Genomic DNA, 16908 nt, shown 5'->3' with positions numbered 1-16908 from the left:
CAGGAAGCAAGACTGCAAAGAGCCAAGGACTGTTTTCTTTGTTGATTCCTTGTTGCCAGAAAACAGAAATTAGATCCTTCCCCAGATCCTCCTATCAGCAAATCTGAGTGACAGCAAACACTTCACAGAGGGAAAGCAAACAAATAGCAACCTACCTTTTCAAAGCTCAGGAACTTTTAGCCCTAAATTTGGTTTTGAGGTTTTAAAATCACATACACGCAAGACAGACCCATTCACAATTCACAAAATGTTGGCAGAAATAAAACCGGTTGTATTCGTGAATGTTTCTAAGATCAGTTTTATTTTTGTTTTGTTTTGTTTTGTACTTAGAACAAGAGGAAGGGCTTTTGGAAACAATTACAATAAATTAAGTCATTTTCAGAGCAAGAAATTGAAGCCCAGAGAGGGACAGAGATTAGGTCAGGCCACACAGCAGGCCAAATTTCATGGGCCTGGAATTATAATCTAATGTTCTTCCCACTGTTCCATGATGAAAATGCAACCAGAAGGTTGGGTGGAAAATAGATAGCCCATATATCACTATAATTCAATGTTTTGGCCTCAAAGGATGAAAGTTCTTACCACTAACCAAAATCACAAAGAGATCTGAAGTTTAGAAAATGTTTTGATTCTAGGTTTTCTTTAGGGTTACCTCTGCCCTGCTCATCCCAAATTCACGTGCTGTCCTGCTAGTTGGTGTAGACTGGTTCCCCTGTGCTGGCACAACCCCTCTGAGCCATGTCTTTGCAGCACTCTCTTGGAATTGGGGCCAAGGACCAGAGAGTCTCTGGATTAAAGTCCTGTTTGCCAAGCATCTCTGTTTTTTCAGAGGCAGCGCTCCCCACCTTCCTTCAGGCTCTGGAGTGTGCGCCAGCAAAACCAGTGAGGGCCCAGCACTGCCCCTGGGTTGTCTCAAAAGCTCCAGTGGGACCACAAAACCATTAACTGAAGATAAACCACCTATTAGGGAGGCTCATGATAAATGTCAGATATTAAAATAAGACTCCCCTTATTAAATAAATTAGACACAAGCATCAATCTGTGTGGTGGATAACAGCAAAGAGGAGGGGCTGCCTAAATATACACAGATGAAAACCAGAATCAATCAGAGAAAAGTACACGGCACCCCTTTTTGTCAGTGGACCCGACTCTCCAGCAACCAGGCAATGGCATGCTGATCCACGTGGGGCTACAGATTTTCTCCCAAAGGCAATGGGGCAAGGAGCCCTTTTACTTCAGCCTCTATTGGACGTTTTTTAAAGATATAACTCACAGAGCAGTCCTTTCCATAGCACTGTGGCAGGTAAATCGAAGCTTCCAGTGTGATTTGTTCTCTGGTGAAAATACCAGAGGCCAAAACTCCACCATGGCCCTGGAAAGGGTGGGAACCCCCTCTATCGCATGTGGTACTGATCAGTGTGGTTATGCCAGGGATACCTGAGGCCCTGCAGACTCTGCCAGAGGCTCCTCAGACTCATGGTGAGCAGAGCTCAGGGCCATCAGCACTGAGAGGATGTGGCTTAAGGGCTCAGAGCCAGAAAGGTCTTCTGAGACTAAATCCCACTCTGATTTTAGAACTGGGGCACACAGGATGGACTTATTCTTCCTGTTTGAACTTTGAGATTCATGGCAAATGCATTGGGGAGTGAGGAGGGCTATGATAGGGCTTTGAGAGATGAATGATGAAAAACCAGGAGAGAGACTGAGTGAGGCAAAGCAAGCATCCTTGGGAACAGAAGGGAGATCTGGTGACTCACATTCACCTGTTAATTTATACCACGGCTCTGTACAAAAATAAAAAGGTTCTGATAAGATTAACAATTTAAATAAATATTTGATAGAACATTCTTTCTCATTTTTACAGCTCATCTCTGGGGTTGATATTCAGTTCATGCTTTCCTCGCTGTTCTTTATCCAGGATAGCTATCACTTCATCGGCCTGTATTCGCTCCTGCAAAAAAAAGACAATTTACACATTTCTGTTATAAGCATAATAATCAGCCTTGGTGACAGCTGCTTCCCAAACACTACCAGGCATCCATCTGTACATGGATTGGTACTGAATCCAGTTAAGGATTAAACCTCATCCACATCCCCAGACCAGTGCCTTTTCCATGTGACCTAACCAGTTACTTTTCAAGATTCCTCTCCTTTGGAGAAGTCTGTATATTCAACAACTTACTGGCCTTTCTACTTGGTGTCCCATAGACATCTCCAACTCAATCCAATGATCAAAACTGAATTAGCCTTTCTCCCCACAGAACTTCCCTGTTACTTCTATTTTCCCTCTCTCAGTAAAAACCACCTCTGTCCACACATTTGCCCTGCCTAAAAGCTAGACTGTGGTTTCTTGCATCTAATAAGTCACCTACTTCTATTACTGTCCCTTTCTCTTCTGTGCACATCACTGCTGCCTTAGTCAGGTTTCCTCACTATTGACATTTGGAACAGGTTATTCTTCATGGTTTACTGAGCACTGATTGTAGGATATTTAGCAACATCCCTGATCTCTATCCACAAGATACCACTAGTACGTCCTCCCTCCAGTTGTGACAACCAAAAAAGTCACTGGACACTGTCAAAGGTCTCCTGGGGGCAAAACTACCCCTGCTTCAGAGCCATTGGTTTTAGCAACATCCCTGACTACCCACAAGATACCAGTAGCACTTCCTCCAGTCGTGACAGCCAAAAATGTCATCAGACATTGTCAAAGATCCCCTGGGAGCAAAATTACCCCTACTTAAGGACTACTGATTTAGGCCCTCATCATCTTTCTCTTTTTTTCTTTTTTTTTTTAACATTGTTTGTGGTAACATGTATGCAACTCAAAATTTCCCACTTTAACTTCTTTCAAGTGTATAATTCAGTGGCATTAATTATGGTCACAATGTTGTGCTACCATTGCTACCATCCATTACTGAAAATTTTTCATAACCCCAAACAGAAACTCTGTACTCATTAAGCTATAACTCCCCATTTCTACCCCTCACTCCCAGGCCCCCTGTAACCTGTAATCTACTTCATGTCTCTATGAATTTGCATATTCTAGGTATTTCATATAAGTGGAATCATATAAACTTTGTCCTCTTGTGTCTGGCTTATTTCACTCAGTGTGATGTTTTCAAGGTTCGCCCATGCTGTAGCATTCTGTAAAAGAACTTCATTCCTTTTTACAGCTGAATAATATCCCACTGTAAGTATATACCATGTTTTGTTTATCCATTCATCTGTTGATGGATACTTGGGTCGCTTCCATCTTTTGGCAACTGTGTATAACATTGTTATGAACATCAATATACAAATATCTGAGTCCCTGTTTTCAATTTGTTGGGTCATATATCTAGAAGTGGGATTGCTAAGTCTATGATAATTCTATGTTAAACTTTCTGGGGAACTGTTACACTGTTTTCCACAATGGCTGCACCATTTAACATTATGACTAACAACGTACACGGGTTCCTATTTCTCGGCATCTTCACCAACACTTGTTAGCTTATTTTCCTTTTTTTTTTTTCTATAATAGCCATTCCATTGAGTGTGCAGTTTTGATCTGCATTTCCCTAATGGCTAATGATGCTGAGCATCTTTTCATATGTTTATGGCCAATGGTATAACTACTTGGCGAAATGTCTAAGTCCTTTGCCCATTTTTCAATTGGATTGTTTGTCTTTTTATTGTTGAGCTATACCAATTCCTTATATATTCTGGATATTAAACCCTTATCAGATAAATGATGTGTAACTATTTTCTCCCATTCTGCAGGTTGTCTTTTCAATTTCTTGATAAAGACCTTTGGCGTACAAAAGTTTTTAATTTTGAAGAAGTTTATTTTATATATATTTTCTTTTGTGCTTGTGCTTTAGACAAATCCAAGGTATGAAGGATTTCCCCTACATTTTCTGCTAAGAGTTTCATGCCTCTAGCTCTTATGTTTAGGTCCTTGATCCATTTTCAGTTCATTTTTGTATATGATGTGAGGTATGAGTCCAACTTCATTCTTTTGCATGTGGGTATCCAGTTTTCCCAGCACCATTTGTTGAAGAGACTGTTCTTTTTTCTATTAAATATACTTGGGACCTTTCTGGAAAACTGGTTGGACATAGATGTGTGGCTTCATTTCTGTACTTTCAATTCTATTCTATTTTTGTTGTTGCTGTTGAATCACTTTCTCAATCTTTAGAGGGGTCTAGTCAGTGACCACCCTAACTTGTTCGTATTGAAAGGGGATGTCAGCACTATGGGGAAGGGGGCTGCATCTGACTGTTGCTCTTAAAGAGGCTGTGGCTTCTGCATTTTAGGACTTGTCTGACATAGGAACACTCTGGCGGATTTAGGTTTCTGAGAGAGAAAACTCAGTGAGTGACTCTTTTATAGAATCTCAAATACAGACCTAGGTATTTCAGAACCACTGTTGGTTAGGGCATGGCATACTGTGGCCATTTGGGATGTCTAGCTGGAGCTTGCCTAAGAGAAACCTCCAGGATTGCCTCTTGACTCTATTTGAGATCTCTTAGCCACTGTAAACTTATTTTTGTTACCTTTCTTTTCCCCCTTTAAGTTAAGTAGGAATTTTCAATACCTCATTGCCAGGGCCAGGCTCATTCCTGGGAGTTGTGTCCCAGGTGGGGGGAGTCATGTCCCAGGTGGGGGGAGGGTAATGAATTTATTTGCTGGTTGGGCTTAGAGAGAGAGGCCATATCTGAGGAACAAAAGAGGTTCTCTGGAGGTGTCTCTTAGGCATAATTTTAGGAAGGCTTAGCCTCCCTTTTACAGCCATAAGCTTCATAAGAGCAAACCTCAAGTCTAGGGCCTGATTTATCAAGTAGTGGGTTCCTAATTTCACATATTCTCTCCCAAGATAAACAGTTTCTCACATTATCTTCACTTAGTTGTACAATCATCATCATTCTCAATTTTAAACAAATATCATAACATATCTGGACTCAGATATATTATCATATATATTATCATTCCTAGACTCTCAATTCTATTCCATTGGTTTATATGTCTATTTTTATCCCAGTAACACACTGTTTTGATCACTGTAGCTTTGGAGTAAGTTTGGAAATCAAGCAGTGCCTCATCATCTTTTAACTCAAACTGATCTGTTCCATGTCCCACCCCCACATGCTTCTAAAGTATCCTCCTCACTTAAATCTAATCATGTCACTTTCATGCTCACTGCTCACTGCTCACAACCCATTAATGGGCCCCTGTTGCTCTCCTTGGCATGTTTATAAGAAGTTGCCGGATTCAGACTTCCTCTCTTCTTCAGCCTCACCTTTCTTTTCCCCCTCCCCTCACATTACCCTCCCATTTCCTAATTTACTTTAAAGTCTCTGAAAACAACACTCTCAGAAGACTTCCCTGGTTCTAGTCCAGGTTAAACACTCCTCTGGGTGCTCCCATTATGTCATATGCTTTTTCTAACCCCCACATCATTTCATCAGCAAGTCTGGTCAGTCTACCTCCAAATTCATCCCAAATCTTTTGCCTTTTCACCTTCTCTATTACTACCCTAGTATAAGCCCACTTGCTAGTTCAGGTAATATTTCATATCCTGAAACTCTCTGGGGTTGGAGGGGGGTGGGTACCACAATGGCTTCCTACCTCAGAATATAATTCGTATTTCTTAACCAGCCTTTAGAATCTGACCATTGCCTGCTCTGTGTCCTCTTTAAATATCACTCTCCCTCTTACATGCATGGCACTTTCTAGCCACTCCAGAATTTTTTTTCTTTTTTTTTTTTTTGACCACTCCAAGCTCTCTTTCACTGGTCCTTTGCAACTTGTTCTCTTCCTAGAATACTCTTCCCCAGATCTTTAACACAGTTGGCTTCTTGTCATGCAGGCTGCAGCTCACATGTAACGTCTTTGGTGAGGCCTCACAGTTTGCCACCCCACTCACACCAAACAGTTACCTTGTTCCATTTTTTTCTCACAGCATTCATTACTATCTGAAAATCTCTCAATTACTTATTTTTTCCTGTAAGTAAGCTTCATGATAGCAGGGAACTCTGTCTTCTCAGTCACTGTAGTATTTCCAGTGCTCAGAAGAGCTACTGACAATTGGCAGAGACTCTATTACATGTGATGAATAAACACATGTAATGGTTAATTTTGTATGTTGGCTTGGCTACATTATGGTGTACAGTTGTTTGATCAAGCTTTGGCCTGATTGTTACTATGAGGGTATTCTGTAGACAGATTTGTATCTATAGTTAGTTGATTACATCTACAACCAACAATGGAGATTGCCCTCAGTAATGAGGAGAGTCCCTTCAACCAATCAGTCAGAAGTCCTAAAGCCAGAACTGAGGATTTCAGAAGTTAGGAAGAAGAAATCCTGCCTCTACTCCAGCCAGCCAGCTTGTGGAAAATTCACCTTCACCTTCATTGGAGTTTCCAACTTGCTGCATACCCTACAGAATTCCAACTTGCCAATCTTCATGGTCATGTGAGCCAATCCCTATAATTAATCTCAATAAAAACATATATAATCTCCTGTCAGTTCTGTTTCTCTGGAGAACCCTGACTACTAACACATATAAATGGATGAAGGGCTCTCTCTATTTAAAATGCCTCTACTTAAGGAAATATTACTCCTTTTTTAAGGTTCATTTCAAATGTCATCTCCTCAATGAAGGCTTTCCTTATTGCTCCTTTATAGTCCTTAAACACCATATATATGTCTCTAATGAAGCTTATCAGATTTTGCCTTACATTTTAATTATTTGGGCCACTGTATTATCCTTTCAATTCAACCTTAAGTTCCTTGAACGCCTATGCTATGTCTTACCTAATTTGTATCCCCTATTGTTAGTCCCAAGCATAATGCCTTGCACATTAAGTTATAAAAATAACTAATTTATGTCTTGAAAGCAATGCTCCTTTCATTCAAGTGCAACTAAAAGGACCAAATGTACTAAATAACAGGAAACTAAACTGCTTTCATTATGTCTAAGTAAAATGCCTAAGTACTATTTTATGATTATGTGAAAAACAATATTGACACTTAAACTGACACACAAATAAAACTTTCAGATCTGATGGCCACAAAAGACTGTTGCAATTAGGTCTCTAATGAAAGGAAAAATGTTAGGGTGCTGGAACCAACGAGTATATAGAGAAGGAATTGAAGTTTCTAATATCTTTGTAACCTTAAGAGTGCCTTAAGAAAAAAGTGCCTTTAGAGTAATCTATTACAAGAATGGAAATCTTCCAGCTCTGATGACGTATTCATAGGCAAGTTTTTCTTGCTCAGGTATTTAATCTGGGACAAAGCACCCAGACAAGTGAATCCCAAACTTTGCTGCACATTAGAATCATCTGGGGAGATTTAAAAGCTCTCGAGCCCTAGTCACACACCCACAGCAATTAAACCAGAATTTCTGAAGGTGGACGCCAGATATCAGTATTTTTCTTTTCTTTTCTTTTCTTTTTTTTTTTTAAATTTTCCCAGGTGATTCCAGTGTGTAGCAAAGTATGGGATCCACTGAAAAGGCTATTTCTATTAATTGCTGAATAGGCTCTGGTCATTTTCCACTGTAGCCACTAGATGCCGCTATGCCTGAAGACTGAAGAAAGCATCCTCCTTTTCCATCAAAGAGAGGACATCAGCATGTTTCCTCTTTAGGAAGGCGCTAAGAGAATTTCTGTTAGCTTATTTTGATACAACAGTACCTTGAAAGAGAGGGTTGGGATAATAAAGAAATGGATTAGATGTCTGCTGAATTGAGTATTACAGAAGGATAATAGTAAGGCAATTTTTCAACAATTCAGTTTCTTCACATTTACCTAGTTTCTTAGGATTGAAGGGGTGCTTTAGGGGAATCCTGGCATTTTAGAAGTTAAGAAGCACAAGGAAAGAAAGGACTGACAGGTGTCGGAGATTTTTCAGAGGCATTTGACATTTCCAGAACTCAGTGTGCTCTGTTGCCGTTGTTGGGATGATTCTTTTCTCTTTCAGTGTTCGGCAATCATTCTTTCTTCTACGTCTGAGCTTATATAAGTCTTCCCTGATAGACCCCCTACAAAACACATATTGGTGTTCTGTCATTGCCTATTTCCTTGTCAATCTCTCCAGGCTCTTTGTGGTCAGGCACTATGTTCTGTTCACTCTTGTATCCCTCCAGCCTACACAACAGTTTCCCAGATACATAGTAGATATTCTGTAAATATTTCTTAAATATATGAAAGAATACTTTCAGGGAATTTGGACCAAAAATGATGTGTGTTAGGTTTGATTGAGAAAAGTTTATATTAACGGGGGATTTATTTTTAAAGTTTCTGGCAAAGCTGGATTTAAATATATAGGAATCTAAAGAGGAAAATGGATAGAATGCCATTTTGAAGAATAGAATTTCATAACTTTATCAATACTCAGGGTTGGGAGAGACTCTGAAGTCATCCAATCCATTCTTTGCCCATGCTTCAGTGTCAGCTTCAGCATTCCATGCTAAACAGTTGCCGGGCCCTTGATTGGTGCCATCCAGTGACAATGAACTCACCACTTCCAAAGTGGATTATTATATCCAACAGTGGTGACTATTTGACAAGTTACATAGCTGTGAATATTTGAATGTTATTCCTTATGTTGAGTCCAAATTTTCCTCCCACAGGTTTCTACCCATTGATCTTAATTTATCCCCTGCAACTTCACAGAGAGACAATAAACTCTGCCCAAGGACAACTTTTCAGATAAGAAGGATGAGATCATGGTCTCTCATCCAAGCGAAGTGTTTTCAGTGACTTTAAATATTCTTCATAAAATAAACTTTCTGGTTCCCTTACCCTCTTTTGCATATGTTTCATAAATCATTCAGTGCACATTCTAATGGTTTGTTGAGAAAAGAAACTATTTTTCCTGGTGATCAGTAGACAGAGATTCCTCTCTCCTGATGCTACAGTTTGCTAATAAAGCTCAAGACTGATCAGTGATTGGCAAATATCACTGACATATCCGCTTCTGCAAACATATTCACTTATTAGACCCCATCTGATTAAGAATGGCCTTCATGGGCCCTCTTCTCTACCACAAACTCACACTACAAAAGTTAGATGGGTAATTGCCAGCTCATGGATATAAGTGGGAAATTTTACTCTTCCTTAGAAAATATTGGCAGTGTTGAAAACCAAAAGATAAGGAATTCTCTAAAAGTTTTTTCATTATATCCAAGGTCCCTGCTGGGTTACATAACAGCTTTAATGCCTTTTCAGACAAATCAGTGCATGAAGAAGGCCTACAGAGAGTCTAATTGGTTTTCTACATGGGCCAGAAAAACTCACCAATTCTCTATAAAGTGGATCCAAGGTAAACCACAGAGCCACGGCACACCGCTGCCCCTTGGTGACTGCCTTCACTCCGTGAGGGTTCTCTCCTCCAGAGGAGAAGCTGATCATACGCCCACACTTTGGTTTTATAGAGGCCTGGGAAAGAATGCAAAAATTATGAACAATTCCACAGCCACCTTTCTCTAACCTAAACAATACTTGCATCAAGCTCTGAAATCCAAAGAATAATGGAAATCTGGGGTTGAAGAAGACACAGAATGCTTCAATTTCCCTATCTGTAACAGAGAATAAGGTCAAAATAATATTTACTTCATAAAATACAATAATACAAGTAAAAATGGTTGGCACAGTCGATGGCACATAGTAATTGCTCAAAAGTGCTGTTCAGATAGCCTTCGAACTCCATGAAAGCAAAGGCTCCCATTTTTAATTCACCTCACTAGCTTTCACACTAGTTCAGCATCTAGCATACAGTGGACATGCATTTAATATTTGCTGAATGAAAAACAAATCAAAGCTCTCCTCTGGGACTCAAAAGGGGACTGCTGAGCTACCATCCACCAATTGGTGACTTGAGCTGTACGGCTTTTCTGGGAGACTGGCCACAGTGGCATCTCTTTCCCTGCTCCTCTGGATGCTTTGTGCTGTATTGACGCACTCATTGCCCCACCTCACAGGAGCAGACCACATCGAATGAAAGCATGCAGCTAAATGAGGCACCATCAAGCAATGCTCCCTTGAATATTTTTCACTTATAACATTATTTGGGTGACACTCTAGAAGTGAAGAAGAAATAAAATGAATGCTAAATGAATAATTACTACAAAGAGGAAAAGGAGGTATAAAGAAAACATGGAGAACATGAGAAGTTAATGCAAAATTAAAAGTGTATGGAGGAATAAAGAGAGACGCCTGAAAAGAGAGATACTCAAACTGATATGGAGGCTGAGAGGCAGAAGAGAAGATATCAGTGTATATTAATCAGACAAGAGTTCCAAAAAATATGAGACACAGAAAAGAGAAGATTTAGACTCAATTGTTCCATGGGGAGATTGAAAGACTGCTGATCCCAGTTCAGGTGGTGAGGATGCCTGCATTCTGACCTCCCAAATCATCAAAGTTTAAACTCCATGGAGTATGAAAGAGATCGTCTGGTAAAAGAGCCCAAGCACTAGCAATTTAGATCAAGATTTTCTTTAATAAGTTATCAAATTGCCACCCTCCAAGGGACAATTCACAGAGCTTATTTCTAAAGGCCACCAGCATCAGGAAAAAGGAGGGTGACAGAGAAGAATTTATCAACATGAGAGAATCTGATGCCTAGGTAGCAGAGTTGCTGACGTGGACAAAAAGAAATCAAAGACTTCTGGAAGATGGCAAAGTAGGAGAGGCAGAGAAAACTTCCCTTTCATGATAAAAACTAGAGAAAGGGCAGAAAACACGGGAGACAGCAGTTCCAGGGTATGAACACCAGAGAAGGACCTCTATAATATATAGTGGGGACTTGGACAAAAAAGCAGAGAAATTACACCTGAAAGGATGGGGTGAGTTTATTCAACTGGGACCATGGGGTGCTGGCAGTTGTGAGCTGGCCACCAGGCAGGGGAGGGGGAAGCTCTCTACTCTGATGCACCCATCTCAACAATTAACTGGGGAGAGCATCCTTCTCAGCCCTGTGGCTGGGAGCTCCCATGAGGGAACTTAGGAACAGAGGACCTGTGCTGGCCACACACAGAAAACCCAGTGCATTTATTCTTCCACGATGGAAGCCTGCAGTGTGCATGGGTGAGAGGTGGGGATAAGCAAGGGTGCCACACAGAAGCACCAGGAGCCCCTCCCCAACCCCAGAGGCTTGTGGGTGCAGGTGGGCAGGGAACGGGGAACATCTGAGCTGGAGGGTGAAACGCACAGCCCCTCAGCCTAAGAGTGATCCACTCAGAGGTCTAGGAATCACCAGAACCACTGTGCCATTAAACAGACTCCCAGCCAAACTGCGCAGGGCCCAACCCCCACCCCCAGTGCAAACGGAGATCTGCTGTGCTAATTGGATCTCCATCTGGTTTGGACTTGCCTAGTGCACAGGCATAGATGGACTTGCCTAGCACACAGGCAAAGCTAGCTTGAGGGTAAGAGGGGGCTCAAGAGTGCCATCTGCTAGGAAGACAGGGAAAGTGCACTCCAGCAAGCTGTGGTTCTGACAAATTTTAAATAAATATCCAGGTAGTCATGCATTTCCCAAAATAACCTTATCAAGATAAGCAAATGCCAAAGAGTCAACAAAACATCACAAAGCACATGAAGACCCAAGAAGATATGGACAAGCCAAATGAGCAAATTAAAGCGCCAGAGGAGACACAGAACTTGGAGCAATTAATCCAAGGAAGTACACACAAATCTCCAAAACAACTTCAATGGGTTGGCTAAAGACATAAAGGACATCAAGAAAACTCTAGAAGAATGTAAAGAAGGACTTGAAAGAGTAAATTAAAAATAGCAGATCTTATGGAAACAAGAGCTACTGTAGATCAAATTAAAAACATACTAGAGACACACAACAGCAGATGTGGAGAGGCAGAAGAAAGAACAAGTAAACTAGAGGACAAGACAATAGAATGTGAATGCACAAAAGAAAAAATGGTGAAAAAATGGAAAAATTTGAAATGGAGCTCAGGGAAATGATGGACAACATGAAGTGCACAAATATAAGAATCACTGATGTCCCAGAAGGATAAGAGTAAAGGGCTAGGAAGAGTATTTGAGAACATAGCTGGGGAAAACTTCCTAACCCTTATAAAAGACATAAATATGCAAATCAAAGAAGCCCAACAAACTCCAAATAAAATAAATCCAAACAGACCTACTCCAGGACAGATACTAATCAGACTGTCAAAGGCTGAAGAGAAGGAGAAAGTCCTGAAAGCTTCAAGAGAAAAGTGACTCACCACATAGAAGGGGAACAACATGAGACTAAATACTGACCACTTAATGGGCACCATGGAGGCAAGAAGGCAATGGCATGACATATTTAAGGTTGTGAAAGAGAAAAATTATCAGCTGAGGATTCTTTATCCAGCAAAGCTCTCCTTCAAAAGTGAGGGAGAGTTTAAAATTTTCACAGACACAAATGCTGAGAGAAATACTAAAGGGAGTTCCACTAGCTGAGAAAAAAAAAGAAAGGAGAGAGAGGTCTGGAGAAGGACACAGAACTGAAGATTATTAATAAGGGTAACTTAAAGGAAGAAAAAAAAGGGGGGGGGGTGAGTAATAGACTTGACAAATAAAAACCAAAAGAAAAGATGGTTGATTCAAGAACACCTATACAGTAATAACTGTGCGAATGGATTAAATTTCCCCAATTAATTATACAAACCAGCAGAATTGATTTATAAGTATGATCCAAAGACACACTGTTCACAAGAGACTCATCTTAGACCCAGTGACACAAAGAGATTGAAACTGAAAGGATGGAAAAAAATATTCCATACAAGCTGAAGCCAAAAGAAAGCAGGGATAGCTATACTAATATCAGACAAAATAGACTTTAAATGAAAAGATGTCATAAGAGACAAAAAAGGACACTATATATTAATAAAAGGGATGATGCACCAAGAAGAAATAGCAATCATAAATGTTTATGTACCCAATCAAGGAGCTCCAAAGTACATGAGACAAACACTGGCAAACTGAAGGGAGCAACTCAGCAGGTAAACTCAATGCTCTCCTCACTACATGGGACATGATGCCCAGGGGTGTAAAAATCCCTGGCAGTGTGGAACATGACTCCTGGGGATGAACCTGGACCCAGCATCATGGGATTGAGAAAGTCTTCTTGACCAAAAGGGGGAAGAGAAATGAAACAAAATAAAGTTTCAGTGGCTGAGAGATTTCAAGTAGAGTTGAGAGGTCATTCTGGAGGTTCTTCTTATGCGATATATAGGTATCTCTTTTTAGTTTTTAGTGTACGGAATAGCTAGAAGGAAATATCTGAAACTGTTGAACTGCAACCCAGTACCCTTGCTTCTTGAAGACGATTGTACATCTATGTAGCTTACACGGTGTGACTGTGTGATTGTGAAAACCTTGTGGCTCACACTTCCTCTATCCAGTGTGTGGACAGATGAGTAGAAAAATGGGAACAAACATTAAATGAATAATAGGGTGGATGGGGAGATAGAATGTTTTGAGTGTTCTTCTTTACTTGTATTTTAATTCTTATTTTTGTTTTTATTTAATTTTGGAGTAATGAAAATGTTCAAAAATTGATTTTGATGATGAATGCACAAAAATATGATGGTACTGTGAACAACTGATTGTACACTGTGGACGACTGTAGGGTATGTGAATATATCTCAGTAAAACAAAATTTAAAAAAAGAGCACACACAAATTGAAGGAAACAATAGATGTTTCTACAATAATAGTGGAAGACATCAATATACCACTCTCTTCTATAGATAGAACAACTAGGCAAAGGACCAGCAAGGAAATTGAGAACCTAAACAACGTGATAAAAGAATGAGCCTGGCCCTGGCATTGAGGGATTAAGAGCACCTTCTTGACAAAAAGGGGGGAAAAGAAAGGTAACAAAATAAGGTTGCAGTGGCTAAGAGATTTCAAATACAGGTGAGAGGCTATCCTGGAGGTTACTCTTATGCTAGATATTCCAAATGCCCACAGTATGCCATGTCCAAATCAACAGTAGTCCCAAAAATACTAAATAATATCTAAGTCCCTATCTGAGACTCTATAAAAAGTTCTCTCACTAACTTTATTTTTCAGAAACTTAAAAACTCCAGAGCGTTCTTAACAAAGGATTATGATTACTCAATCTTTATATAATTTTTTTTCATTTCTAAGGTATTAGAACAGCTAAAAGGAAGTAATTGAATTGGTGGAACTGTAACCCATACCATACTTTGAAATTTGCTTTATAGCCAATAAATGTTAAATCGTGTTTTGAAAGTTATCACCTTTATGTATATATGTTATATTTCACAATAAGGAAATAACTGAAATTATGGAACTGTAGCCCATAATATTCTTTGAAATTTATTTTACAATAAAAAATGTAAAAAAACAAAACAAAACAAATCAAAGAGACATCTAGAGTGCTAGAAAAGTTCTATTATTGACCTAGGCAGGTAACACAGATGCATACTTTCTAATTCCTCAGTTATACAATTATGGTTTATATACTTTTCACAATACAAATATCTAAAAAAATCAAGTCTAATCCCATATGATACTTTAATTCCCTTAACAATGTTCCTGACCAGTGGTCACTCGGTCAACACTTTTATACCTCGAGAGATGAGAACAGACTACTTGGTGTGATCTATTCCATGGCCTCCAGAGGCTCTGAGATGATTGGCACAGAACTTCCAGGCTTGTGCACTGCTAAGGTGGAGTGGTCTGCTATGTTAGGTAAAAGAGTGCAGTGAGGGGAAAAGAGAGACTGCTGGGGGCACTGAGCCAGAGTATTAGATCGAGTAAGCAGGCTCTCCAAATGAGGGAGCTTAAGCAACTGAATGGCAGGGGCCACACTTCTGTGTTTAAAGAAAACATTTGGTGTCTGACGTAAGTAGACTTCAATTTTCTTCCTTGGGAAATAGAGAAACCTTACTCATCCCATAAAAGATCTTGAAAAAGAAAAGTGAAAACAAAAAAGTTGTTCTCATTGTACTATTTGATAAGAAGAGCCTTTCTAACTAGCTATTTTCTGAATTGACTTGTGTTGATATATATTCGTTAGAAGCAGCTTTGGTTTCCTACTACATAAAATGGGATAGCTACGTTTTTTTTACCACTAGCCTCAGGAGGAATATATGGAAAATGTCCTTATAGTTTTGGCTGCTATATAACATAGGTTGTTCTAGACTGTGACAGAAGGTCAAGCACAGGAGAAGGAGTCAAAGTTTGAGATCTAGGGATGTGTGTATGTGTGTGTGTGTGTGTGTGTGTGTGTCTGGGGTGAGGGGGGATTACAGGAAAGAGGAGAGAAATGCAGTCATTTTCTGGTTACTCTCCTATTCACAATAATTAAAGTGTGATTTACCTTTGCTGGGTACAGTTGCTTTTCTTAAGCAGCTTTACCAAGGTGACTGTTCTGATGTAAATCTAAAAAGTTAACTAGTTACTGATGTTCTCAGTAACAATCTAGTTTCTTTTTGTCTGGAGAAGGAACTTATGTTGCATTTCTATGCAGAAACAGCAAAATAAATATGTACTGGACTTCAAATAGGATAAGAAATCTTTCCTGGTGTGCGGTCTCAGGATCTGGAGTTTCAGGTTTTCTGGGTGGCTAGTTCACTGTTGGTGGTTAAGACTCACTTAACTACAGATGGTCACCACTGCTTCTACATGATTACCAAGTCTTTCTAACAGCATCATATAACACATAAGGTACTGAAGAAAGGGTTTGGGGAAAATTTAATGTTTTCATGATGGAACAGAAAGAATTCCAAACTTTGGAAAAGTTTAGGAGAAGAAGTTATCAGGTGCCTGAAGCACGTTAGGATAGGAATTGGTTATGGATGTGTGGGTTTTCAAGTGTCTTTAGGACTAATCTTAGCAAAAGAGGAGCATCACTTGTTACATATCAGGTACATGGAGGAATAAACAAGCTGAGCTGGTATCCATTTATGAATTGTTTCCATGGGAAAAAATGTTCTGAAGTTTGAATAAATTATTGTAAACATACTTCTGGAACATGGCCCCATTAATGTAGAATTCAAATTTTCATGAAGCAAGTGGAATTCATTAAATTCTATCTTCTTCAAACTTTACACAGAGAAACCAAAATCCCTAAATTTCCATGTCACAAATAAAAGCTGCTGTTGAAAATAATCCAAGTATTGGTCTTCCAAGTATGATTTTAAAATCCATGATGATTAAGAGTCAGAGAAATTTTTTTCTGTACTTGTCTTAAATAAATGTATATCTCCAGCCAAAATTCAATTAATTATAATTTCCAAATTTTCCCAAAGCAAAAAACGTAGAAGGCTTTAGTTCTTGTAAAAATGGCCCCAAGTTAGGCCATTTCCTTGCTCCATTTGTCCCTCCAGAATCAGATAAGGTAAATCTAAAAAAACAAAACCATTTCTCTTTAGTATTGGGACTGATATAAATTACCTGTGGGACAGAGGTAAGAATTAGCTAATCCAAGAATTAAATTGTATAAAGAATGCCCTAAAAATTTTTTCATCATGTGCAGGTACCTGAAGGAAAATTGATTTTGGAAAGTAAATATACTTTCAACTTGTAGCTTTTGGTATTAAAAAAAGAGTTTAAATCCATTTTTCTTTTACTTTATATTTTTGTTACTAAGGAGGCTTAGTTTGTTGACTGTTTTCAAAATAGCTAAGAATTTTGTTAAAGTTATAGATGTCTTAAAGGGGATTATTATCTGCTTTCAAATCTTGAAAAAGCAGAGTTCCAGTTAACTTAACATTCAACAATTAATGAATTACAGAGTCATACATAGCTAGGGATCATTTTCTTTCAAATACTGACCATTTCCAAATTGGCCACTAGAGGGAGCGAGAAGCAAACAAATCTTTCAACCACAAGTCTAATTTTTTTTCCAACTGTGTGAGTTACAGGCATATTTGTACCT

At 39.3% G+C, this 16908-nt stretch overlaps 1 protein-coding gene across 3 annotated transcripts in view; it reads right to left on the bottom strand.

The window, feature by feature from the left end:
* Positions 1-282: 282 nt before the first annotated feature.
* Positions 283-16908, bottom strand: part of P3H2 (prolyl 3-hydroxylase 2) — a 173149-nt gene continuing 156523 nt past the window's right edge. For 2 of the 3 annotated variants that reach the window (XM_037838292.1, XM_037838303.1), the window contains exons 14-15: positions 9289-9429; positions 283-1951 (exon numbers count right to left, since the gene is read on the bottom strand). In XM_037838292.1, the coding sequence (XP_037694220.1) occupies positions 1859-1951; positions 9289-9429 (234 nt within the window). In that variant the 3' untranslated portion in view covers positions 283-1858. Of the gene's footprint in view, positions 1952-9288; positions 9430-16129; positions 16375-16908 lie in introns of those variants that run through there. The other variant, XM_037838299.1, reaches the window with a different exon arrangement.

The sequence above is a fragment of the Choloepus didactylus genome, chromosome 1, assembly GCF_015220235.1.
Source record: "Choloepus didactylus isolate mChoDid1 chromosome 1, mChoDid1.pri, whole genome shotgun sequence".
In the NCBI taxonomy this organism is placed as follows: domain Eukaryota; kingdom Metazoa; phylum Chordata; class Mammalia; order Pilosa; family Megalonychidae; genus Choloepus; species Choloepus didactylus.
The sequence above is the reverse complement of the archived record's forward strand: the minus strand, read 5'-3'. Positions and strand labels throughout refer to the sequence as shown.